The sequence below is a fragment of the Podarcis tiliguerta genome, assembly GCF_965153285.1.
Source record: "Podarcis tiliguerta genome assembly, chromosome: 8".
NCBI lineage: Eukaryota > Metazoa > Chordata > Lepidosauria > Squamata > Lacertidae > Podarcis > Podarcis tiliguerta.
The window spans coordinates 27,139,983-27,165,572 of record NC_139541.1 but is presented as its reverse complement, the minus strand read 5'-3'; the positions used below and the strand labels follow the sequence as shown (position 1 = coordinate 27,165,572).

The 25,590-nt window shown below is 46.7% G+C and overlaps 3 protein-coding genes across 6 annotated transcripts; 2 read left to right on the top strand and 1 right to left on the bottom strand.

Moving 5' to 3' along the window:
• Positions 1 to 376: 376 nt before the first annotated feature.
• LOC310685080 (basic phospholipase A2-like) lies at positions 377 to 6,114 on the top strand. Of its 4 annotated transcripts, none has more exons than XM_083456671.1 (6): positions 377 to 409; positions 1,490 to 1,591; positions 2,929 to 2,985; positions 3,661 to 3,805; positions 4,648 to 4,748; positions 5,921 to 6,114. In XM_083456671.1, the coding sequence occupies exons 3-6, from the start codon at positions 2,946 to 2,948 to the stop codon at positions 6,061 to 6,063; spliced, it is 429 nt and encodes a 142-aa protein (XP_083312797.1). In that variant the 5' UTR covers positions 377 to 409; positions 1,490 to 1,591; positions 2,929 to 2,945; the 3' UTR covers positions 6,064 to 6,114. The 4 variants fall into 4 exon arrangements, with proteins under 4 accessions (XP_083312797.1, XP_083312798.1, XP_083312796.1 ...); XM_083456672.1 differs by lacking the exon at positions 377 to 409 and adding an exon at positions 824 to 832; XM_083456670.1 differs by lacking the exon at positions 377 to 409 and adding an exon at positions 1,011 to 1,173 and having other exon boundaries at positions 1,301 to 1,591.
• A 3,036-nt stretch (positions 6,115 to 9,150) lies between these two features.
• Positions 9,151 to 13,985, top strand: LOC310682819 (group IIE secretory phospholipase A2-like). The gene is made up of 4 exons (XM_083452006.1): positions 9,151 to 9,362; positions 10,970 to 11,114; positions 12,200 to 12,306; positions 13,345 to 13,985. The coding sequence occupies exons 1-4, from the start codon at positions 9,200 to 9,202 to the stop codon at positions 13,479 to 13,481; spliced, it is 552 nt and encodes a 183-aa protein (XP_083308132.1). The 5' UTR covers positions 9,151 to 9,199; the 3' UTR covers positions 13,482 to 13,985.
• Positions 13,986 to 15,424: 1,439 nt separating this feature from the next.
• OTUD3 (OTU deubiquitinase 3) lies at positions 15,425 to 25,586 on the bottom strand. Its single transcript, XM_083452004.1, has 8 exons — positions 25,392 to 25,586; positions 23,886 to 24,034; positions 22,419 to 22,531; positions 21,646 to 21,768; positions 20,615 to 20,731; positions 20,054 to 20,150; positions 18,692 to 18,870; positions 15,425 to 17,687 (listed from the first exon to the last, which is right to left on the bottom strand). The coding sequence occupies exons 1-8, from the start codon at positions 25,577 to 25,579 to the stop codon at positions 17,511 to 17,513; spliced, it is 1,143 nt and encodes a 380-aa protein (XP_083308130.1). The 5' UTR covers positions 25,580 to 25,586; the 3' UTR covers positions 15,425 to 17,510.
• Positions 25,587 to 25,590: the final 4 nt, after the last annotated feature.

Sequence of the window (25,590 nt, the reverse complement as noted above, 5' to 3'; positions counted from 1 at the left end):
GAGGAACCCAAATGCCATACATAAAAATACATAAAATAAATATAAGTAATATTAGCATTGTTTGGCACACTTTCCTCTTATATACAAAAGACGGTCTTCTCCTCTGCTGGCCTGTTAAGGACATCCAAAGCAACACATGAAACGTGGTTAACTTCTGCCACAGCACGTGAGCTCAGCTTGGCGCCTCCCTCAGCTTGGTGCCCCAGCTGGCTGCTGGCAATGCCAAGGTAGATTTTTCACCAGTGCCACCAGACAGGGCAGGCCTTAGAGGTGGGTCAGCTGGGGCACCAAGCTCAGAGAGGAAGGAAGCGCCAAGATGAGTTCAGTGGCTGGGGGTTGTTTTTTATGTACTGTCAGCAGTGAGCTAGGGAGAAGAGGACCAGGTGGTGGCTTCATCGCAGATGGAGAGGTGAAAATGGGTGCTTAGTGGTGGCAGGGGGAGGAAGATGCAGGAGGTTATCATGGAGGGGGGTTCTGTAGAAGCAGGGGTTGCACCAAAGGAGGGGAGAGGAGGGGGCATGTGTTATGTACTGAGCTGAATAGGATCCAAAATGCAGCAGTCTGATTGGTCCCAGAACAATAGGATTCAGAATGCAGCAGTCTGATTGGTCCGCAGGAGCCACCCAATCCAACTCCAAGTGGAAGTGAATCCGCAACCTGATTGGCCTACAGGAGAATCCCGGAATTAGCCAATCACATGGGGCCCATTGTGTAAATAATGTATATAAAGCAGACATTTCGGGGGAACTGGCATTCCTCACTACTATGAGCTGAAGAAAGAGCATGAAATCCACACTCGACCCCGAGTATATTTCAGTGTGGGGGTGTAGGGGTAAACAGGGGTACAAAGGGGCAGAAGTGGATGTGGCAATGGGGCTGGGAAGGCGAAAAGCAATCTGAGTATTTCCAAGGGGGTGGAAAGGGTTAGGGAGTTAACGTTAACTTCCAAGCATGGGGTGGGGGTGGGGAAGGGTTTGGTGAGTGGGGCAAACAGGGGGACAGCTCCTAGTCCGTTTGCTTCTAGAACCCAACCTCGTCTGAACCAGATTGGCAAAACCATCTGAGCAGGCTAATTCCGGGAGTCCCACCGCAGGGGAAGCTAGCTCATTTTTTGTTTCTGCTTTCCATATTCCTCCTATTAAGCTCCAGCACCAACATTTCCTGCACAACTTGGTGAGAAGATCCTTCTAATAATACTACAAATGTCCACAACCTGCTGGAGAAAGTGACCACTCGGGTTGCGAAAAGAAGGATGGCAGCTACCGGTGGTGACCTTTGCTATTTTTCATCATTCTTCTAGAATGAAACCAGGCAGGCCCAGAGGCAAAATCTGTTGTCTTACTAACTGGGGAAGGAACTGGCTAGAGAGGTTTAGGCATGTTAGTCCAGTCAAGGAGTAACTACCTTTCTCACCTGGTTACTGGATATGGGGAAATGGGATTTTCCCCTCACTAACAGTTAAAACTCTCCAGCGGACTATAAATCCCAGTTGTCACATTTCTGAGGAGAGAAGGACAACCAAATCACAAGGAAGAAAGGGAGCCAGGTGTGATATCGACCCCCAAGAGGTTTTACGAGGAGGCTAAGCAAAGTAAGTACCGCTGCCATTGGTTTTGCTTAACGAATTGTTTCTGCTGCACAACAACACCAAGCCATCAGTTTTAGAAGGAAGTTGGACAAATTCGAGGGAGAAAAGGCTCGCAATGGCTGCCGGCCATGATGGCTCTATTCTGGCTCCACTGACAAAGGCGGCAATGCTTCTGAATTTCAGTTTCTGGAAAACGCAAGTGTGGATCCAGCCACGTCCTTGCTGGGATTTTTCACCCCTAAAAAGAATGGCACCTTCTCCACAAAAGTAATTGACATTCTCTCATGTAAACCCCCAGTTTTTCATTCATCGGATGAAGACAAAAAGATCTGTCAAAGTTCAATTCTTATCCCCCCCCCTTCTTAAATTCACTTCTCTACATTTCTGCTTTGTTTTTAAAAAGTCTTCCTGAAAACTCATCAGCATTCTTTGTATGCCCTTCTGACTAACGTTTTTTTTGCAGGCAATTTCCCCTGATTGTTTGTTTGCTGACGTTTCAAATCAAGTGCTGACAAAACAGATAATGTAATTCAACGGCAACATATATATTCATTTGAGCTGAAACAAAAAAACATTTCTTCTGCGGGTGGCAACGGGGAACAAAACCAAAATGGGTTTCGTTGGAGAGGAGTAACACCACAATTGTGACTTCCCTGGCAAGTCTGTCAGATGCCCCTTTTCCCTCAGATCTACTCCAATGGGCACCACCCCTCTACTTTTCCCTCCACTCTTTCTTGGCTCCAAGAGGCAAAGCCCCCCCCCCACCCTATGCCTCTTCTTATTCCCCAACACTGCTTGACCCTTCCCCATGCCTCTGCCTACCCCCCACCCCCACTTCTCAATTCTGTCACTCCCCCAGCCTCTCTGGGCCTCGGCCAGACTTGCCACCCCATCTCTGACCTTCTGCTTCCAGGCCTAATCAGACCCCTCTTTCTTGGGCCAATCTGCTCTTTTAGACACCTAATGTTGCCGTGCTGTCCTTGTATCATTGTCCGAGACGGAAATCCATGCCACAGGTGATTGTGAGGCCAAGGAACGTGGGGAGAAGAGGACGTGCTGGCATTTTTGCTAAAAAGCCAGGCTCACATAGGACCAAAATTAGATCCGGCCAGCTTCCTAGTTGCAGACCTGTCCTTTAAGAAGGAATGGGCCAAATCTCAGGGGTTGACTGCCAGCCTTCCAACCCCACATCCCCTTCAAACCAATACAACCCTTGGCATTTTACTGCGTTTAGGATGAACTGTTTGTGTTGTTGAGCCATCTTTGGGGGGTGGCTGATATCAAAAAGTGGAATACGGATCCTCTAAACAAACTGAAAAACTGTACCACCTCTCCTTTAGGTCTTTATCAACGGAAGATGAAGATCTTATGGGGATCAATGGTGTTGCTGGTTTGCAGTAAGTGGAATCAAAGAATAGGGTGGGAAAGGGACCCAAGGGTCATCTAGTCCAACCCCCTGAAATGCAGGAATCTAAAAGAAACAGGGAGAGGAGAGATTACGTTGTGCTAACAAAAGGAAGGGGACATACTTTTTTTTTTAAGTATACCCCCCTTCAAATTTGACAAAGCCTACTTCTGAGGAGACCTTCATAATTTTTGGGAATTCGAATCTGAGCAACCGAAGTCAAAATTGAAGCAGGTTGGTCTTCTTGATAAATTAATCCAGAACCCATTTGCTTCTCCAGCCATCGTCAGCTGTGGCTTCACCTACCCCCACCCCCAAGTGGTTCCCAGCAGATTACCTCTGAGAGGATACAGCCCCCAATGGCGGGGGGGGGGGGAGAGGTTGCCCACTTCTGACATGTATCAAATCCCAAAATGTATTAAAAATGCTACTTCTTCACACAATTCATTTATGGATACCACCACCACCAGATGTAGTGATAGCCGCTAGCACAGACCAATTTATTAACGAAGAGAGGTGGATCAATATTTGCTAGAGAGTATTTGCCCCATTTTCAGGAGCACCGAATACTGTTTGGTAGAAGGGAGAGGTGGAGAAGCAGAACAGCCAGGACAGATCCCTTTCCCTAATAAGCTAAGCACCTGACGCCTTGTCCATTTCTTTGCAGGTGTTTTGGCAGTAAATGGGAACCTCTTTCAGTTCGGAAGAATGATCCAAAAGCTCACTGGCAAAACGTCTTTCCCCCACTACACCACGTACGGGTGTTACTGCGGGGTGGGTGGCCAAGGCAAACCGCGAGACGACACCGACAGGTAAATCAATGGCTTGTGGGTTGTTGTTGTTGTTGTTTTATAATATTTATTAAGATTTTCACATAAGAAAAAAGAAAAATACAAAAGTAATTAAAAAAATTAAAAACAATTCAATTTTCATAATATATCCTGCATTTGCTTGCTTCCCGGACCTCCCCACACCTCCCCTCTTTGTATTCCAGTTCAATTTATTTATTCAGCAAATCCTTTCCCTCTATCCTATCCTTATCTTAGTCTTAATGTATTATGCCTTTAAGTTTCCATCTGTTAACATTCCATTTTTCCATATTCGTACCGTTGTTACTAAAAACCCCTTAACCTCAACCCAACATCATTCTAACATTCATTAATTTTATAATATTTCTGTAAATATTCTTTAAATTTCTTCCAATCTTCCTCCACCAACTCTTCTCCCTGGTTTCGGATTCTGCCAGTCATTTCCGCCAATTCCATATAGTCCATCACCTTCATCTGCCATTCTTCCAAAGTGGGTAATTCTTGTGTCTTCCAATACTTTGCGATGGGAAGTTTTGAAACAAGAAGTGTCAAGCTCTATGAGACCACTTTAAAAGTCATGTTATCTGCAAAGAATTCTGGGAACTGTAGTTTGTCGCTGAGAGTTGTTAGAAGACACCCCTATTCCCCTGGCAAAGCTACAGTTCCCAGCTTTCTCTGGGGAGAGGAAATTATTTTTAAACCACTCTGAGAATTGTAGTTCTGGGAAGGGAATAACTCTCGGCACCCTTAGCTCCCACCTACAGCTCCCAGAATTCTTTATAGCTCCCTTGGGCAGGTGAACAGCATAGATTTGTCTAAAGGAGATTTCTCTTCCTTCTCCACAGCTGCTGCCTGGCCCACGATTGCTGCTACGAAAAACTGAAGGACTGTAACCCCAACACCGACATATACGACTATTCCATCGACGATGGAGTTATTACTTGTGGTAAGTAGCGACAGGAGGAAAATTGGGTTGCATCCCTCCCTTTTTGGAGGACAGACAATTCATACATACCATGAACTAAAGGCTATTGTGGGCCTGCCGACTTCACTAACGAAGAGGCAGGGGATCCATCGAAATTTGCACTCCTCCGACAGATGGCCATCCTCCCTCTGTTTAAAATGAATCATAGTAACAGTAGAGTTGGAAGGGAACCCAGAGGTCCTCTAGTTCAACCCCCTGCAAAGCATTACTCACAGCTAAAGAATCGTAGAATCATAGGCTTGGAAGGGAACCCCAAGGGTCATCCAGCCCAACCCCTTGTGATGTAGGAATCACATCTAAAGCATCCCTGAGAGATGGCCATCCAACCTCTGCTTAAATTCCTCCAATGAAGGAGAGTCCACCACCTTCCATGGGAGTCCATTCTCCACTATCAAACAGTAAGGTTTTGCATCCCAAATTCAACCCCTGGCATCTCCTAGTACAGCTGAGAGAGACTCCTGCTGGACAGGCCGCTGGGTACCTTCTGCATGCAAAGCAAGTGCCCTACCACTGAGCTATGTCCCTTCTCCACGTTCCTTGTTGGTAGCTGCCTAAACCACATCGCCACAGAATCACCGACTTAGCTGATCGCATTTTTTGCCTCCACTTCCTCTGAGCAGCTCCCTGCCATCTTCCTACCAACCCTATAAGGTTGATTACCCCGAGAGAGCGGTTACTCTGCAGGAAAGCGGCATGGCTCAGCTACAGAGCCCCTGCCTTGCATGCAGAAGGTCCCAGCTGGCCTCTCAAGGTAGGGCTCAGAGAGACTCTTGCCTGCACTTCCGGAGAGCTGCTGCCAGCCAGTGTAGACAATACCCTGCTAAATGGACCAGTGGTTTGACTCAGCATAAGGTGGCTTGCTATGTTCCTATGCATTAAGGAGGAGGCATGGCTCTGTGGCAGGGCACAAGGTCCCAGGTTCAATCCCTGACATCTCCAGGTAGGGCTGGAAAAGACTCCCTGTTCAAAGCCCTGGAGAGCTGCTGCCAGTCAGTGTAGACCGTATTAATCTAGGTGGGCAAATTATTTGGCTCTGTATAAGGCGGCTTGCTAGGAGCCACAGATGCAGCCCTCAGCTGTTTGCAGGAAGGGCAGGATGATGACATGACAGGCTCCCTCTGTTCTCTCAACAGGTGAGGGAAGCAACTGTGAAAAGCAGATCTGTGAATGTGACAAAACAGCAGCCCTCTGCCTGAGGGACCACCTGAACACTTACAATGAGGAATATCGCTTTTACTCCGACAAGAACTGCCAGGAAGGGCCGATGAAGTGCTGAGCTCAGCCCCTGCAGGCCCAAAGCTGCATTGCAACTCCTCTTCAAAAATAATAATAAATGAAGCTTGCAGTCATCGTGTGACATTGTCCTTTCGTTGGGAGTTTGGGGAGTGACTCAGCTTGATTTACGGAGCCCAGTTAGCTGAGGGAGGGTGCTCTCTCCTTTTGAGGGTCGCACAGCAACCACTCTCATCCCCATCGCTCAGCTCATGGCGACCCCGACCCCAATGACAGCTTTCTTCTTTGCGTTCGGTCACAAGTGACCCTATCAATAGACTCCATTGTGCAGAAACTAGTTTCGAACAGGTCCGCCAGGAAATGTGAGCTCCTATCATACCGCTTTGTGCCTCTTGACTGATCAGGACATCCGGAAAGCAAGACAATACATCAATCCTGAACTAAAAGGGCGTGCGAGCCTTTAGTGAAAAGCTGTAATTGAGCGGTGGAGCATCTGCTTTGCATGCAGAAGGTCTCTGGTCCAATCCCCAGAGGCATCTCCAAGTAGGACTGGAAGAGAAAACCTGCAGAGTCACTGCCAGTCTGTGTAGACAATAATGAGCTAGAGGGAACAATGGTCTGAGCTGGCATAAGGCAGTTTCCTGTGGCCCTGTGTAATTGGGATCCTGATGCCCAACAGTTCCTACCTTATTCCTGTGGGATGTGTTGGGTTGAGGACTAAGCTGGGTGGACCAATGGTCTGACTTTGGAAAAGGTCACAAAATGGCCACTGTGGGATGTGTGGCATACCCTCCAACGTTACTCCAATAAAAAATAGGTATGTCCTATTCCATAATAATAATAATAATAATAATAATAATAATAATAATAATATTTATACCTGCCCATCTGACTGGGTTGCCCCAGCCACTCTGGTGGCTTCCAATATATATGAAAACATGATTCAACATTAAAAAACCTTCCCTATACAGGGCTGCCTTCAGGTGTTTTCTAAAGGTTGTATAGTTACTTATCTCCTTGGGCATAACTCCAAAGCCTCCAACATTTCTCCGATGGAAATAGGGACGTCCGAAGGGAAAAGAGGGACATTCCAGGATAAAATAAAAAACCAGGACCCCTTCTGTAAATCTGGGACTGTCCCTGGAAAATAGGGACACTTGGAGGGTCTGGCAAAAGGGCTGCCACATCTAAAAAGGGACAAGACCAAAAAATACGGTGTGCAAAATGGGGAACAGGGCCTACACATCAGCTCCTAACTGATAGAGAGAAACGCTTTGCCTCTCTTCCCTGTTCACAATGGAGTGTCCCTATCCTAGCATCTGCTGAAACATGGGCATGTTTAATAGGCCGTGTTCAAAGCTGGAGATGCTAAATCAATGCAAAGAGGAACTGAGCAGGAGGAGCAAACAGCCTCTTGCACACTGTGGAGGTTTGAGGGGCTATTTATGGAGACCTTTCGTGGGAGCCGCAAGAGGTCCTGGCTGGCACACACGCACCTGCAGGTGCCAGGTTGGCAACCCCCGGATTTTCCCAGTAGGCTTCGCTGATCATAGCATGAGGGGCGGAACGAGGCAGCAACAGGAGTGAAAGCTTGTCTCAAGAGAAGCGTCCTCAAGTGCAGGAAGACTGCAGAGAGGAAGACAATAGCACACCTTGCCCTGCATTCTGTAGATTCTTTCGGCGCAGTGTTTTACCGGCCCTTTGCACAGGACAGCATGTGGGGATCAGTGAAGCACCACACCAAAAGAATCTTGATGCACCATTCATAATGCTGTGCAATTGCGCCAAGATTCCTTTTTGGCAGTGTTATGCATCAGTTACACACACTGAATATACCGTATTTTTCGCTCTATAAGACGCACCAGACCACAAGACGCACCTAGTTTTCGGAGGAGGAAAACAGGGAAAAAAATATTCTGAATCTCAGAAGCCAGAACAGCAAGAGGGATCGCTACGCAGTGAAAGCAGCAATCCCTCTTGCTGTTCTGGCTTCTGGGATGGCTGCGCAGCTTGCATTCGCTCCATAAGACGCACACACATTTCCCCTTACTTTTTAGGAGGGAAAAAGTGAGTCTTATAGAGCAAAAAATACAGTAGGTCTGGCCCTACCATTAGGCAGAAGGCAGTGGTGAACTCCAGTGACAGGGAGCGGCAGTGAAGCCTGGTGGCCTGCCTTGCAGGAGCAGAAGAAAACACTATCCCATCACCAGTGTTTAAGTAAGATACCTGTCCAGCCAGGTTCTTTACACATAATTCTTTTTTAAAAAAAATCAGTTTTACACTATACATTTGAATTCAAACAATAATAGTAAACATCAACATATAGGATTCCCTGAATCCTTAGCCTTCCCTCCACCCTTCATAGTTTTCATAATCAAACTTTATCTACTGCATCATATAATTTCTGCATTTTTCTTTTTTCAAAAAAACAACAACAATTTTTACCTTAGTTTTTAATACATTACAAGCATTACTAAAATCCTGCCAGAGATTTTTATTGTTTGCAATGTTCTCTTAGGTAACTTGTAAATTTCCCCCATTCCTTATTAAAGTTGACCAGGAAAATCAGAAACCAGGAAGATAGAATCTTGACACATAATTCTTTGCACATAATTCATGTCAGGCACCTAATGGCAGATTCAGAGAGGAGGAGAGAGGTCAGCGTCTTAAAAATGCACCAACGGAGCCAGTTCCTGCACTCCTTGCTAGTGTGTTTGCAGTGCACTCTCCTCCTCACCGCCTCAGTCCTCCTCCTCCTCCTGTTAAGCAGTGACAAACCCGGTGGGAATCTAGCATAGAGCCTCTGCTGCATCCAGTGAGCTGAACCTGGTCTTAGGTAGGCTGCAACAGAATGATCAGGAACACTTCCCAACCCGTGTTGAAGTGTGTGAGTACACCCCGGTAGGCCCCAGTGAGGATCTGAAGCCTCTCAGCTGGGTCCTCCGAGATCTCCTTCTTGGGGGAGGACCACGCCACCTCAAAAAGGGGCTTCACCGCATCTCTCACCACCATAGCTGTGACAAGTGTCCCTGGAATTTGGGGACTAGTTTGGCTCTATGGATGGGCACGTCCCGGGAACGCCTTCATGTACTCAAGGGCCCTTAGTGAGAACTGTCAATATTGATATATCCTTTCCTAAGGCTATGGAGTGAACTGGCCCAGAACAATAGCCTGAGTGTATGTGTGTGAAAGAGTGCATGTGTGTATATATGGTATACTGTAGCTTGCAACTTCCTGACTTCTTCTGTCCTATTGTAAGGAACATTCATTTCATTCTACTGATTTGGACAAACCGTGCAAAGATGGGGCGTTCGCTTGGGGTCCTTCTGCTTCTCCTGTGTGGTAAGTGCATGTTCAAGACAGTTGCATGCCTAAAGGATGCCAAATCTAAATTTTCTAATACCTCAGTACAGAAGAAGAGTTGCGTTGGTCTGTTTTAACATTTTAGCAACCAAGATTCACGCGTGTTATTTTCTTTTCTTTTTAAAATTATTTGTATTAAGATTTTACAACAAGTTTTAGCATAATCAAAAATTCAAATTACATTTTACATTTTTAGTTAACACCCCCGACTTCCCCCAGCTTCCCTTTCTGGTTTATAGCATATTTATTTCTTCTGCTTATAATTTTATATGCCTTATGTACTAAAATTAAAGTTGTACCTCATCAATCTGTTCTTAACATTTTAACTTCATTTTTATATTTTATATTTATCCTTTGTAAGTGTATTACTCGAATCCTGCAAGTGAGTTCATTTCAATGCATTGTTTCTGTATATACATCATAATAGGTTCCCAATCTTTTTTGAAGTCATTGTTGTTCTTATCTTTGAGTCTCTCAGTTAGCTTCGTCATTTCAGTGTATTCCATCAACTTTTCTTGCCATTGCTCTTTCACATATGTTATTTTCAAGGATAGGCACTAGTAATGCCATGAACTGTTCTCATGTGTGCTATTATTCTGTAGATTTTAGCAAGTGGTTAGACTGTAGACCAGCATTCCTGAAACTGTAGGGCTGCTCTGCATTATAGGAGGAAGACGTGAACCTAAAAGGAACCAGGGAGGGGTGATGAAAGAAAAGTTAGGGAAAGAAAATGCAAATTAAATGTATGGGGGTCGGGGAGAGGAATTGACAGAAGATCAGTAAAAAGAATTTTCAGGGTGGCAAACCTGAAATGAAAAATCCTTCTAAAACCAGATCACCCAATTCTGCCTGAAGTGGGGAAGGCAAATGAAAATAGTTCCAGAGCTAATGTCTGTGCTTAGTTTGATGAAAGCTGAACTATGGAACTCCCTGCCTCAAGGAAATCACTGTGGCGTAGGTGATGCGTAATTTTTGAGCTTGTGTGTATGCTATTTCCAAAAGAGGGTTTAGATAGGGATGTTGCTCGTTGCCAGCTGATGAGCCAAAAACACCACCTCCATGCCATTTTGTGACTGGCAAGCCCTTGTCGTTTTAAGGTCCCTTAGCTGGGCCAGAAATTCTGCAAAGCTCTGCTTTCAATCCATGCAAAGTTCAGGCTGAGCAACGCAACGAAACAGGAGCCCTGGGATTTCCCTTCCCTATGAGGAAAGGTTGCAGCACTTGGGACCTCTTAGTTCAGAGACAAAGCGAGTGGTACATGACATGATGGAAGCATGTACAATTTTGCATGGCAAGGCGAAAGCGGATAGAGAAAAATTTTCCTCCTTCTCTCCTAACACCAGAATAGTGAAGCTGAAAGTTGGAGGATTTGGGACAGATAAAAGAAAGTTCTTCATGCAGTGCAGTGTTAAACCACAGAACTCCCTCCAACAGGAAGCAGTCTTGGCCACCAGCTGGGATGTCAGTTTCCCATTGAGGCATCTGCCTGGCCACTGTGAGGACAAGATGCTGGTTAGATGGACCCCCTTTGGCCTGATTTGGCTAAAGGTTCTTCTTAGGTTCTCAGGCAGGCTTCTTGCTTCCAGCTCTCTCCTTAGGAAGCAGCAACCTGATCCAGTTTGCGGATATGGTCCGTCAGCTGACAGGAAGGCTGCCCTCTCTCTTTTACAATGGGTACGGATGTTACTGTGGACTTGGAGGATCCAGAAAGCCCATGGATGAAACTGACTGGTGAGCGGGACTCTCGTTGAGAACAAGGGGTGAGGGAGAAATGGGATCCTGTTCTTGGCATTCAAAGGCAAACCTACCTAATTTGCACTCCCTGAAACGAAACACAAACGGAAATGCAGCCGTTTTGAAATTTGCACTTTGACCAAATTTGCAGTGTTGTCCTTCATACTACTAGTAATGCATTCATATATATTCATATATGCATGGGGGGGGAGTATGCATATATGAATATATATTCATAGCAATACCAAAATGCATCATATGTGGGGAAATTGCAGCACTTGCCACCAACTCATGCTTTTGGGATGCTGATGAGGACTCTTAAGTTTTCTTCTTGTTTGGCAATCACTCATAGCCAAGTAAGATTGTCTTAACAGTGAGATAAGTGACTGTGGAGGCCAATTCTGGATCCACACATCCTTCCACAGTGAGGACATAGGTTTCTGGGCTGGAGTTGATCATGGTGAGGGATTGCCAAGTGTGCCTTCCTCTTAGCTCATTTCTCCCTTTTGTCCTGAGTTTGAGCATCTTCAAAGTCCATGACTGTTCTCCAATTGGATGTTCTCCAACTGGAGAGGCTGTTCTCCAATTGGAGCGCTCACAGACCAGTGTTTCCCAATTGTCAGAGCAGGTGGCACTGTGGACTAAACCACCGAGCCTCTTGGGCTTGTTGATCAGAAGTTTGGGGGTTCGAATCCCCACGACGGGGTGAGCTCCCGTTGCTCTGCCCTAGCTTCTGCCAACCTAGCAATTCAAAAACACACCTGTGCAAGTAGATAAATAGGTACCGCTGCTGCGTTTTGGTGTGCTCTGGCTTCTGTCATGATCCTCCGTGCACCAGTAGTGGTTTAGTCATGCTGGTCACATGACCAAGAAAGCTGTCTATGGACAAACGTTGGCTCCCTTGACCTGAAAAGTGAGATGAAAAGCGAGATGGGGGCATCATCCAGACTAATCCCACCCTCCCAAAAAAAAAACCACAAAAAAACCCTACAGAGTAAATAATAGAGAATGCACCTAATCTCTCTGTCTTAATTATCTTCCTTCCGGCCTGAAGTAATCGGTTTGATCTGTGCTGCTTCCAGGTGCTGCCATACTCACGATTGTTGCTATGGAAAGATGGAAAAACTGGGTTGCAGACCCAAACTAGAGCTTTATACCTACTTTGTCGGGAAGAACAGAATCGTGTGTGGTATGTGTGAACATGGAGTATGTTTGGGGTGGCTGCAGATACTTGGATGAGAGCTAGAGATGGGTGAGAAAACCAATCCAGTGGGCTTCTCTGCCGGCTGTTAGAAGCTGACTCCCAAGCTGAAAAGGGTTCCCCACCTCCCTGCTTCAAGGAAAGGTGTGGCAAAGAATTAGGAAGTTAACTAAATAAGGTAACTAAAGCAAGCAAACAAAAAGCAAACATGCAGGCACAAAGTCAACAAGGATGTGGGGGCTTTTCAGTGTATGGGCAGAAGTCATGGGTATGTCTAAAGTGCAATTGTCACAGACTGGTTGGATGCAGAGGAATGTTGGGAGGTACCAGCTGGGGAACCCCCAGGGGAAGAAAGCTCAGAGCCAGGGGATTGGTGGTGGGACAATGATGAGTTGTCAGAGGGAGATGACTGGGAAGAGGAAGTGTCAAAAACTGAAGAGGTAACGGGGCTTAGTGAGCAGGGGGAGTCTGCGGCAGAGAGCAGTCCAGAATCAGAGCTAAAAGATGCAGCAGGAGAAGGGGATGAGGGAGGCCAATGGGCAGAGAGGAGTCAGGTTGGTGAAGAAGCACGGGTGTTTCCTCCTACTGCTGTGACAATTTCCTCTCACCCCGGTCTCCCCAGACCAGGAGAGGCACAAAGTGGCAGGAGCCAAAGCAGGCACACCGGCAGAGTCTCGATTGCTTGTGGGGAAACCCTAGAGAGGAGGAGACTTAGGCAGCTGTGGATGGCAGGGACTTTCAGTCTGCACAACTGCTTCATAGGGGCAAGACCTGCTGCTGTGCTCATTAGGCATGGCATCCCTGTGCAGATCCTGATTTTCTAATTAAAAGTTAACTTTTCTTGCTGTGTGTTATTTACTGCTGGCTTGCTCCTGACGGCAATGAGCTCTTGGCTCTCTGGGAAAAGGTTTGTTGAGGCCAAGGGGGCACAGTTGGAAACAGCAAGAGACGCAAAGAGACAAGTGGATAAGTCCCACTCCTGGGATGTGCAGACCTATCTCAACTTTTGGCTCTTTTGTCTTCCAGGTGGAAGGACAATGTGCCAGAAGATGACCTGCGAGTGTGATAAAGTAGCCAGCTTCTGTTTCCAAAAAGCCGCCTATCACATCAAATATGCCTTTTACCTAAACATTCTGTGTAGAGGCCCCACGCCTCCTTGCTAGGATCCAGGAAAGGCTGCTTTCTCAACTGCCTTCCTGAAGGTGGTGCAGTTAAACATATCCTTTTGCTCAATGTTTATTTCATCCCATCATTTCTTGAGAGTCAACCTTGCAGCGCCACTGTCATCACCTGACACACTTGAGATGCCGTGGGGGCCTCAACAACTGGCAGGCCACACCACTCCTACCTCTCCTGGGCCTCCAGCACCTGGCAACTTGGTCTGGGAGGCGCTCGCCATTTTTATTTCCCACAATGCCCTTAGTGTCGTGTCACTCCAGGGCATTTTTGGAAATTTCAAGGACAGCTTCTCCACCTCAAGTGAGGCCCCCTCAGACTTGGAACTGACCCTACCAGCTGATCTGGCCTCAACCCCAAACTCGTTTTTCAAGTGACTTAATGATGAATTGTTTGTTCTTAGAAATGCTTGTAAGCCATCCTGAGATCTATACTGGATAGGCAGTTGGAGAAGCTGCAGACATGAGTAAATAAAATCAAATAACATGGAATTCATGGCCTCCTCCATAATATGCCAAACCTGAACAGAGTATTTGGGGGGTGAACAAAGCTGCAATGGAATCTCAGCTCGTCTGACACATACAGAAGAATGAGGTTTGTAGGACTGAGCTACACTACTTTGAACTGCAGTTGAATGCTTCCCTGGCATTTAAGAAAAAGAAAATAGAAAGTAGAGAAGAGGTTCAGCACAATGAAGAGCAAGGTAGGGCTTTAGGGCTACTAGCCACAATGACTATACTGTACTCTGCCTCCACAGATGAAGGCAGTTTTACCACTGAGAGTTTGTCACATGTAACCAGTGAAGGCATGGACAGTAGCCAAGCAGTTCCCACGAGAACCAAAAAGTATCCAGCTAGAGACTCCAGTGCAAGCAGATGAAGAGCAGGCACTACTGACAAGCGGAGTCTAATCCGTGATCCCTAAGTGGGCATTAAGCAGCATGAATACTTGTGGGATTTGCTGCCCTGCCTCAAAGGCTGAGCAAATGTCAAGACCAAATATTTATCAAGCCCAAACAGGTTAAATAAGGGATCTGCCCTCAGGAGGAAAGATATGCGCCAAACACTGTAGGCAGTGAATATTATTTCTAGAGCCCTGAAATGTTTGCTCCACTTGGCTGAGTTCATCAGATGTTTGCAGGCAAGGTTAGTTCAGGACAATGTTGATCTTGTCTTATGATTTTGTAAACAGATCCCAAATATACTCAAAAGAAGCTATGGTGTTTTGTTCATCTTTCAAATGGACATATCCTTTGCAAATTCTTGAATTTCAGTTGGCATTGGAATTTGATAAATCTCAAATTATACTGCAAGGTGGGCTAAACTGCCTGATGTGTCCAGCACGTTTTTGCTTGAGGAACACAAAGGCCTTGCTGCCCCTGTTCTTCCAAGATATGGGTCAAACACTCTGCTATCTTCAGGATTACCCAGAGGCAAACCACTCCACTACATGTGGCAAGTGTGTGTGTGTCAGGGTGGTTTAGCGGCTAGAGTGCCAGACCAGGACTTGTCGACCAGGGTTCAAATCCTCACTTAGCCATGAAGCTCCCTGGATGACCTCAGGTCAGTCACACTGTCTTCACAGGAGTATCATGGGAATAAAGTGAGTTTGTTTTTCTGCACCACATAAAACTCTGATTCTTATTCCTGCCTTTGGTGCTTTAATTGCTTCTATTGCTGGTTTTTAGCGCTGCTTTCCCTTAGTTCAGATTTTTTTGCCCCTTGAACCTTCCTGCAGAGGCAAGTGTTTCATGTGCCAATGGCAGTCGGGGCCAGAGGCAAAAATGGGTGGGACTAGAGCGGGCATACAATTTGCGCATGCTGGGGAAAGCAGTGGCATGTGCAATCCTGAATGCCAGCGCAAGACCTGCTCTTGGGCTGTGGGCCACTGCCAGGAAGAACCACAGGCTTGTAAAAGGGAAACGTGGCTGTTTTAACTGGTTGATAGCCCCAACAAGGCCAACTTTATTTTGAGAACCACAAAGATGCAGAACTTTTATCCTCTCCATTATCCACCAAACATATTTACAACCTCAAACCTGGATCTCTGCTATGGCTCTCTTTTCCAGAACGAAGAGGACTGTCCATTACTTGATGTCACCGAGAGGAAAAGTTTTTGGGGTTGCTGAACAGCTGTCCAGATTGTTGGCACCATAGAACTAACTGTAAGGAGAATCTTCACCAAACTGTCTATGTCCGCCTAGCCTGGTGAGAGGCATGATTGACAGCTCTGGCATCAACTTCCGTTCTAAGGGCAGGGGGAACCACTGCCTTTACAGCCGTCTTGGCCAAATTGCTGCCCTCCAGGTGTATTCAACTAACAGCTCCCAAGTGGCCAAGGCTGCACTAGCAGCTTGCATCATGCCACTCCCGGTGGTCCTAAGCTTTCCCTCTGCCCTTTTTTAGTTGCATGGCATTTTTTAGTATGCGTTGGCTAAATCCACCCTTTGGCTTATAAGTATCAGAAGCACCAGAACCCTGTTTCCAAACCGCCATCAGGCAAGTGCTACATTTTCCAACTGTCGCAGCACTAGGATAAAAAAGTTGCTTCCATCCAAATTTCGCCTTCCTAATCAACCCATTTAGGCACACTAAACCCACTCTTTATGGCAACTGCAGAATATATATATTGAAATCACACAAACCCTGTTCCACTCCAGTCAGCCTAGGAACTGGCCAGAGATGACAAGGATTGGAATCCAAAAGCAGCTGGTGGGATTGCGGGCGGGGGTAGCTTCCCCTTCCCTGCAATATCTGCTGAATTAGCCTTTTAAAAAACCCAACTATAATAGAACTCTTTAGGGAGGAAAATAGGGGGTTTTTAGCGAACAAAATTAAGGAACAAGTGTCCCTTGGAAGTTTGCCAGTATAATTTCTTGGGTCTATAAATTTTAACATGATGAAGAAGTAATTCTTTGAGTACCAAGTGTCTTTGGATGAAGGCCATGACATTCACAAGGAAACAAAACTGCCAATGTTCAAGATGAAAGTACACTTTGGTTCAGCCTTGTTTGCATCACATACTAGTAAGCTGGCAAGGATGGGGCTTGTCCATTTCCTCCCCATCGTTGATGAAGGGGCCACAGTTGAAATCCAACTTAGGTAGCGCTGCTCAGCCACTTCATACTCTGATTTGCCCACCCCCACAGGAGGAGCCCATCTCCCTGCATAAGTGGGGCAGGACTAAGAATCCCACAAGGGCAGGCACAAGATGAGATCTGGTCCTCCCCCTACAAGTCTGTAATGGTGGACAGCTGCCCAACCAGTGGTGTGACACAATTGTGGCCTATTCCTGCTAGGGGTGCAAGTGAGTAATTGATCAAACAAACCCTGCCGCAGATAGGAAAAGTTTCTCTACACTATCGGCCTGTCTGTATAGAATTTGCTACTATGCACACAACCCACAACCCACCACACACACACACCCAGACACAAGCCACCATCATTTCCGTAGGCTAAAGTGCACGATTGATCATTGTCTAGAATTTAACAATATTGCCATGGGGAGTAGGATTGGGAGGAGAAAGCAACGATCTAACAGGCTCAGTACCAACTTTGGTAGATAAGTTTTCACTTTGGGATGTAAGTCAGAAGCAGTTTTCTTTTTTCCCTGCTTACTTTGCCAAAAAGAAGGTGTGTTCCTGAGCAAAAAACCCTTTAAGCCTCCTGCAGGCGAGGGTCACTGAAAATAAGACAAATTGGGAAGTGGCCATGGAAGATTCGGGAGCAAATTCCATGAGCTCTGCAGCAAGAGGATCCATGATTGGGGATTCCACCCCTAAGGCCTCTGTTGTCCAGGCTCCAGCACAGGAACTGCTCAGCCATCCCACACCAGTGTTCTTGTGCACAACTGAAGAATTGTTTAACTGTCAGTTAAACAGCATAGCAGACACCCCTGTTCACAAAGACAGACAGGGGCGAAGTGTTTGCTCTGAAGAGGGTACTTTTGGGGTGCAAAGTTCAGCGGCCAGAGTTTCACTTTCCCACGCACATCAGAAATGGGGAAACACCATTAAGTCAGATGTTGAGAGCCGCAATGGTCTTCACCAGGGTGACCTGCGACTCAGACTCCATGGCGTTCTTATTATTGTCTGAGAGGTTGCTCTTGCTTCCTAGGACTTTCTGCCGGTGTCTGTCTTCCTGCCTTCGCTTCTTCTCCAGTCGCTGATGCTTCTTCTCCTGCCTGTTGGACACCTGCCGGAGGGGAGAATTAGCACATCACTGAAGGAGGAGGACTGTGATTTAGAGGGATCCCCTAGGAAGCAGAGTCTGGGGGTGCAAGTGTCAGAAGAAGGCAGGGACCAAGGCCTAAACAAAGGGGACATCAAGAAAGGGATGGACTTTGCCATTGTCATGGATGAGCAGGAGGAGAGAGTGGCAGCACAACAAGCAAATAACAAAATGACAGGAGCTGCATCAATCATTCTGAGGGACTTAGGGCTGTGCAATAGCTTTGACCAAATTCAGAACTGAATCAGGCCATTTTTTCCCCTGTTCAGATTGGATGGAAGAAGCAACAAATCGCTCCGGAGCAAATTAGGCTGTCCCAGATCGATTCATGGCAATTTGTGCTGATCGGTAGCTCAACACAGCACTCAGAAAGCCAGACAGTTTCCAAACTGCTGAAGTTATTAATTATAAAGCCATGTAAGAAGGACACCAGGGTTGGGAGCTGGAGGAAAGTTAGAATGCTATGAACAGGTCCAGACCAGATCTTATCTGGATTCACAAATCGGGACTACAAATCAGATCAGTGTGTCTAGGGTATGGGACAATAGGAATTAAGGGAATGACTGATTTGGCAAGACTGCAGTTTTAAAGATCACCCTTCCCCAACCTAATGCCCTGCAGGCAGTTTTGAGTACAATTCCCACCGGCTCTGGGGCTGATGGAGTCATGAACCTGAAGGACGCAAGGTCAGGGAAGGCTGTTTTGGATGAAGGACATGCATTGAAGGGATTTCTTTTTAAGTGATACCACCACAAGCCTGAGTGGAGTGTCTGGACAAGGAGCTGGAAGGCAATGCTGGAAGGACAAGTCGGGAGAGAGTAGATCTCAGAATTTCTGCCTGGGATGTGACTCTGACACCATCCAGGCAGATTCCTCTGTGGAATCCCCCATTAAAAGTACCACTGCAAGGCAGGGGGAAACCCCAAGGCTCCCACAGAACTCCCTCCTCCCCCTCCCCTTCAAGATACCTTTGGGGCCTGCTTTTTACTGGCTTGGTTTCCTTCCAGAGAGCTCATTTGGGGCTTGTTGTTTTCTATTTCCTGGCTCCCAAAAATCCTAGTGCCACTTCCATTCTCTTCCCACAGGGCTGGCCTGGGATGCAGTTTTGGTCGGTTTGTCTCCTGGGCTTCCTGGGCTTTCTCAGCATCTAGGAGAGAGACAGTGATTTGTCAGAGACCCATCCTGGGCCAAGAGGGTGGACTAGATTGCCCTTGGGGTCCCTCCCCATTCCACAATACTGATTCTAGAAGATGCAGTGGAATGGGCCATTATTGTGGAGTGGCAGAGGGGAGGAAAGGGTAGCAAGGGAGAACCAGCAAACAGAAGGCTTAAGCCAGCCTGTCTCCCATCCATCCATTCCTTCCTGCAAGTGGTTCCCCCCCAAGTGGGTTTATTTCCTGGTCTTGTAGCTGCCTGGAACAGGCTATCTGTAAATGGGAAGCAGCAAGGAGGTGGGAGAGATAAGTACACCCCCACCCCCACCCCCACCTGCCAGAGGAGGTTGTGGCAGACACCAACTTGGGCAGTTCTAGACAAGTAGGGCTATCAGTAGCTACTAGCCAGTATGGCTACATTCTCCCTCCACTATCAGAGGCAGCATGTCTCTGAATAGCAGCCATTGCTGGAAACCGCAAGAGGGAAGAGTGCTCCAGCTTGCCAGTTTCCCACGGTCATCTGGCTAGCCCCTGTGAGAACAGGATGGTGGACTAGACAGAGGTGGAATTAGAACAGTGTGACCAGTACTGCTACACTGGGGATCAAGCCTAGGGGGCACTACAAGGTGTCGCAATTATGATGTAGTGAATTGAACAGAAAGGAAGATGAGAGGCAGGAGGCATGAAATTTTGGCCTCACACAGGGCACCGCTGAAATTTGAAAGATCGAAGTCCACCCCCAGACTGGATGGACTCCCTTTGGCCTGATCCAGCACCCAGGCTCTTTTTAGGTCCTTATCCCTCCATATCTATTCCATCTCTGAAGTGGCAGGGCATGTTTGACAGGTGAGATTCATAATTCATAAGCCTCATAAGCCTCATAATCAAATCATAAGCCTCATAATTCTCCCTTAGTTAACCTATCAGGAAGATGCTGTGCACACAATGGAAGACTGTGGGCCAGGAACACTTAATTGCAGCCTCTGGAAGGCTTTTAGAATCATAGACTTGTAGAGTTGGAAAGGACACCAAGGGCTATCAAATCCAAACCCCTGCAATGCAGGAATTTTTTTTTGGGGGGGGGGGGTCCGCTTCCATGGTGCTTCCCTCCTTTATTTCAAACGGGCTGCTTTACTGTAATTGGTAATTGTGTGGCAAGAGCAACCCATTACTCACGGAGCCTTTTCACTTCATTTATCTGACACACAACAAATATTGCAGAATCGATATTGTAGTCCTCCGTTTCAAGGATCCGGATGATTAAATCAGCATCCTGAAAAGCAAACAATATGTGCCGGGTAGACAGTGAATTTTACCATTGTACAGCAGGCTCATTTCTGCACATAACCCTCTGTATTATACACCCAGGCACCCAAGAGGCGTTCTCAGAGTTCAAGAACATATTCTAGCAGGAAGAAACACTTAAGGAGGGAATGACATATGGCAGATGAGGGCTGCAGCTAGGGGAGAGGGGGCTTAGCCTAGTGCCAACTAGGGGCACATTTAGCTCCTCGGCCTGAGGTTCCACCCATCTTACAGCAAGAGAAGGAAATCTGTGGACCTCCAGACACTGTCAAGGGACATCTTTAATCATCCCTGACTACTGATGGGACTACTGGAACTGATGGGAGCTCAATTCCATTATCATCACCATCTGGAGGGCCTTGGGCTTCCCACCCCTCACTGAGAGGCACCTCCACCAGCATTTCCCCAAGCAAAGGAATGGCACAGGCTCACCAGGCAGCCAGTTGCATTCCGCACTTTCTGGACAGCATCCTCAATTTCGTCTTGGACTTCCTCTTCTGATTCTGCTTCCTCCTTCTCTTTTTTATTACATTCGTTTCTGCACAACATCTGGAATGACAGGAAGGCATTGCAATATGTCATCCTATGTCGGGGGGGGGCACGGGTGGATCGTGTGAGCAAGGCCTGTCATTTATTCCACTGAAAATATTTATAGGCCACTATTCAAACAAAATGGTCTGGAAAATATGGCTTACAAAATGGTTTACAAAAATACACAAATAAAACAAAATGGTTTACAAACGTTTTGTAACCCAGAATTGGCTTACATTTTGTAAACCAAAGTGGTTTACAAAAATATACACAAATAAATAAACCCAGTGCCTTTCCGATGTAATCAGTCCCTCAGCAGGCAGACACGAGACCCATGCACAGCTGCTCAAGGACTCCCCAGAGGCTTCTGCACATGGAAGTGCATGTGAGTGAGAGAGAGAAAGTGAGTGTCAGTGAATGTGTTTCTTCAACAATTTCAGTTGCAAGCCAGAATTATTACCACCTGCCCAGCAGTTTCTGGAAGGAAAAATCACCAGGAAACGGGCTAAATGATCAGAAGATGGTTGCAGCACTGCGTGAAACTGAGCAGCCACACACTTCAGGGAGAGTGTCAATTCACCTTTGACGGTGGGTCAGAGTATCTGATCCCTGCTATCCTTTTTTAGCTGGAGTTGCCAGGAACTACACCTGCTCCTTCTGCATGCCAAGCAAGTGCTCTACAGCTGAGCTAGGCATCCCTCCTAAACCCTTATCTTACCCAGCTTGGATAATTAAATCCAAGTAGGCTCCCACCCACTGCTTGATTCATTCCACAACATCTGTTTTAACAGGGTATGAAATCAGTTAAAATGCATTACTTTGCTTTTACAGCATCACTGTATTGCCAAGCTAAGCATCCACTGCTCAGCAAAAAGAGAAAGCCCCATCCCAGGAACATCTCCAGAGAGTACCTAGCAGGGCCCAGAACCAACCTCCGTCTGTAGCCGGGCAGGAGCCTCAGAGTTGTCGTTAATCTTCCGGACACTGTCATAGTGCTCTCCATATCGATATGCAATGTGCAGCTCTCGAGCGTTGCTTTTGTCTGTTCCACGAATCTGAGAAAGAAGAGTGGGTCGGGGCAGATGAATGATGAGAGATTGGTGCAAGTGGGCCTTTAAATCTGGATGCTTTCAATAGCATTCAACTTCCTCAAAAAGAAGCAATGCCTTTACTGAGGCAAGTGCTTGCCATTTCCAGTGTGGATTCATGTGATTCATTGGTTCTACAGTTTCCATCTATCTAGCTCAGTCAAGGGGAGGCCCACAAGCCTCTCATAACTCTACCAAGAAGAACTCCCTTCTGCCAGTTCCCCCATCCAGCACCTAGATCCTTAGCAAGGATGCGTTTCATGGGTCAGCTGTGTCAGAAATACCAATAAAAGGAAAGCCCAAATTTGGAGAGACTGAAGCCCAGCTTATAAGTATGACAGAGGATTTCAAGACCAAGGGAAATATGAATGGTGACATTATTCCAATGTAATATTTGTAACATTTTGTACCAGCCGCAATTCCAAATAAGTTGTCATAGACAGGCCTATGTGGGGTGCACTGAAATAATCTAATCTAGATGCTTATTTTGCATAAGAAAGGGGCTGGCCCCCCTTCTCCAAATTTGGAAAATTGTAAGCCGTATTGCAACAGGAGGAAAATTATGCATTAACCGGAGTAATGGCACATTATGACAAATTGAGTGTTTTGAGGCTTACCTGCCACAGAGGGGCATTGAGCTGGTGGATGACAACATTGACTTGATTGTTCTTTGCAAAGGCTACAATGGCATCGTTGCCAGCAAAAGTTCCAGGCTGTGCCAAATTGGCAACTGGAAAAGATAAGAAGAGAGGAGGAGAAGAAATGAAATGTACATTGGAGGAGGACAAAAAGCAAATAAAAGAAAGATGCTACACAGATAAGGCAATGGCAACAGCACAAAACAAAGGACCCTTTGACAAGAACAAGTGAAGTTGCCAAAGGGACATTCACTTGGAGTAATGCCAGGCAACCAAGACCTGCAGGATCCCATTCTGCTCTTGATGGGGTACATGGGGATATTTTATCTATAAACCTGTGTCTCCGACAACATTCACTCCCAATTTAAAGCAAGCACGGGACTCTGAAACAGTTTATGACTATGTGTGGAAATATTAATGGTTCTCCTATAATGATAGAATGTGAATGTAGGCTGAGACTTATTCTGATGCAATGCATTGGAGTACACACATTTTTTCTTCCAAAGGCCTCCAAGTGTTGGTATGTATTATATAGGGTTGCCATATTTCAAAAAGTAAAAACCCCGAGAGATATTGAGCGTCTAGCTTTTTTTAGACAAACCCCAAAGTTGTTGAGCTTTTTCTTACAAAAACGCCAAAAAAACCAACATTTTTCGATTGACTTGCCAGGACAAACCACCGCCTTTCGGAAATTCCCCCCTTTCATCAATTCTGTCTTTGAGATCCCCGGAATTATTGCAGCCCTAGTATTGTACACCAGTCCCACAATTCAAACAGGCTTCCTTAACTTGCCAGCTTCCAGATGTTTTGGAAGATTCTCAGCGGCCCCATACAGCAACTGTGGAAATTATAATCCAAATATCTGGAAACTGGCAAGGTGAGGAAGGCGGAGTTAGACAAGCATTTTAAATAGTTCAACAGCAACAACTGTAGTAGCACAGCAGGGTGAGACAAACATAAGAGCACAACAGGAGAATATATATTAACCTAGATGCCTGGGAAAATAAAAACAGGCATGTCCTAGGCAACCTTTCTAGGTTTTGAATGTGACCTCAACATACAGACCCTGATGCCATGCCATAAAGCAGGAGTGGCTAACTCCCATCAGGCCCAAGCAAGAGTCAGGGATGCCAGGAATTGCAGTCCAGCACCCTCTGAGGGTCACAGGTTAGCCACCCCTGCAATGGAAAGCTTTAAATATAAGCACCAGCACTTTGAACAGAGCTTAGAACCAGTGCAATACACAGAGCTCCTCCACTTGCTGGGGCGCCCGAGAGGCCAGCGCCCTGGTGCAACGCTCCAGTAAGCCCAATAGGAAAGACGACTCTGGCAATACATATTCCCACTGGCTGATCCCACTTAGCAGCCTAGCAGCCTGTATTTTGGACAAACAGCACTCAAAAGCAGCAGTAGGCACAACATCCGCCTCTCACAAAGGGCACCCACCGTGCTTCTCAAAAGGAACATCATCCTCCACAAAAGGCTCAAAGTCCTCCCTTTGCTTTATCATGTAGTCCACAGTTTCCTGACGGTGTTTGAGGTGATCTCGGGAGTGACCTTCAAGCTGGTCCCCAAGAGCCCGGAACAAGCAGTTCCTGTGGGAAGACATGATGCCCAATTGAGTTTGTCTGGAGATTTGTCAAGGGGTGGTGGAGTAACATCATGGTCCTTGGTTTATTAACAATTCAGGACTGAATCAACACAGGCCCATAAGAAGCTGTCTTACTCCGAGTTAGGCCACTGGTGCAGCTAGCTTTACACTCATAGGCAGCAGCAGGTCTCCAGAATTTTCAACAGGGGTCTCCCTCAGCTCTACCTGAAGATGCCAGTATTGATCCTGGGACCTTTTGCATGCAAAGCAGGTGCCATGGTCTTACTAAGCTTTTTTGTCAAATCACACTATACACTATACAAGGTTTTCCCTCCAGTACGATACAGATTTGGATGTCTGTCTAGCCAAGCATACGTCCCTGATCCTCACATTTCCTTTTATGTGTTTATAATCATCATACTGCTTTTTTTAAGGATCCCCAAAATACCTTAAACTTAAGAACTGATACCTGGGTTTGCTTATTTCCTCCTCTATCCCAATCCATTTTCCTTTTGTGCTGCACCCAGTGCTTTTTTTCTTTAAAAATGATTAGGAGTACCGTACTGTACTCTCATTTTGACTCAAGAAAGTCACCATTTTCTAGTTCAAATCGGGGAAAATACAGTAAATGGGCAAAAGTACAGAAATTCACAAAATGTTTAGGGGTATGCGTCCCCACAGAAAAAAAGCACTGGCTGCACCTTTTTCGACTGCCAGCCTGGGAACAGGGAGAGTCTTTTTTTCCCCCCTTTTAAACTTTTTAGAGCATTCTGTAAGCTATTCTTGCAAGCTTTTTTTGGCTAAAAAGCAGGAGAAAGGTTCTTTGCATAAATAAATAAGGGAGAAATGGATAAAGATGGCAGGCCTTGGGGAAGGAGCAGGGAGTATAATTCTGCTTCCTTTTCCAACTTGCTCCTTTAATGCATCTAAAGAAAACAAGGAAATTCAACAGCAGCTTTTTTTCCACAACTTCCTACTATGGAGAGAAGGAAAGCTTTACATGCCAGACTCCTGACTGTCTTGAGCTTGATAAAAGCACAGGGGTCTTTTAAAAACGCCAGAAAATAAGCTGACAATGCTAAAGAAAGGTATTAGGAACGGGATCTTGGCTCAGAACGTTTGCTAGGCCGTATGGGCGGAGCCACTGCGAGTGGGCGGAGTTTGCTTCTAGACATCAAAGTTGAGGGACGGAACAAAGCAACCACTGGCGCCTCAGCTGCAAAGGCCGTGGCTTGGAACCCTCGCGAGCAGTGGGCGGGGCGTGGGGGTTGTAGGCGGGTGTAGCTTAGATCTGCCTCTCTCGAGCAGGAGACGTTGCGGTGGGCGGAGTTTCAAAGCTGAGAGGGCGGGGCATGGCTCACCCGTCGCCCGGCACCTCCCTGAGGCGCAGCCCGAGCGCCTGCAGCTGCCCGGCCAGGCCTCCCTCGCCCTCGGCCTGGGGCCGGTTCCGCCTTTCGCGCGCCAGCGCCCTCCGAGCCGCTCGCTCGTCCCGTTTGCGTTCCGTCTCTGCCTTCCCCGGCCGGGCCTTCGCCGCTTGCTTGCGGGACATCGTCGCGGGAG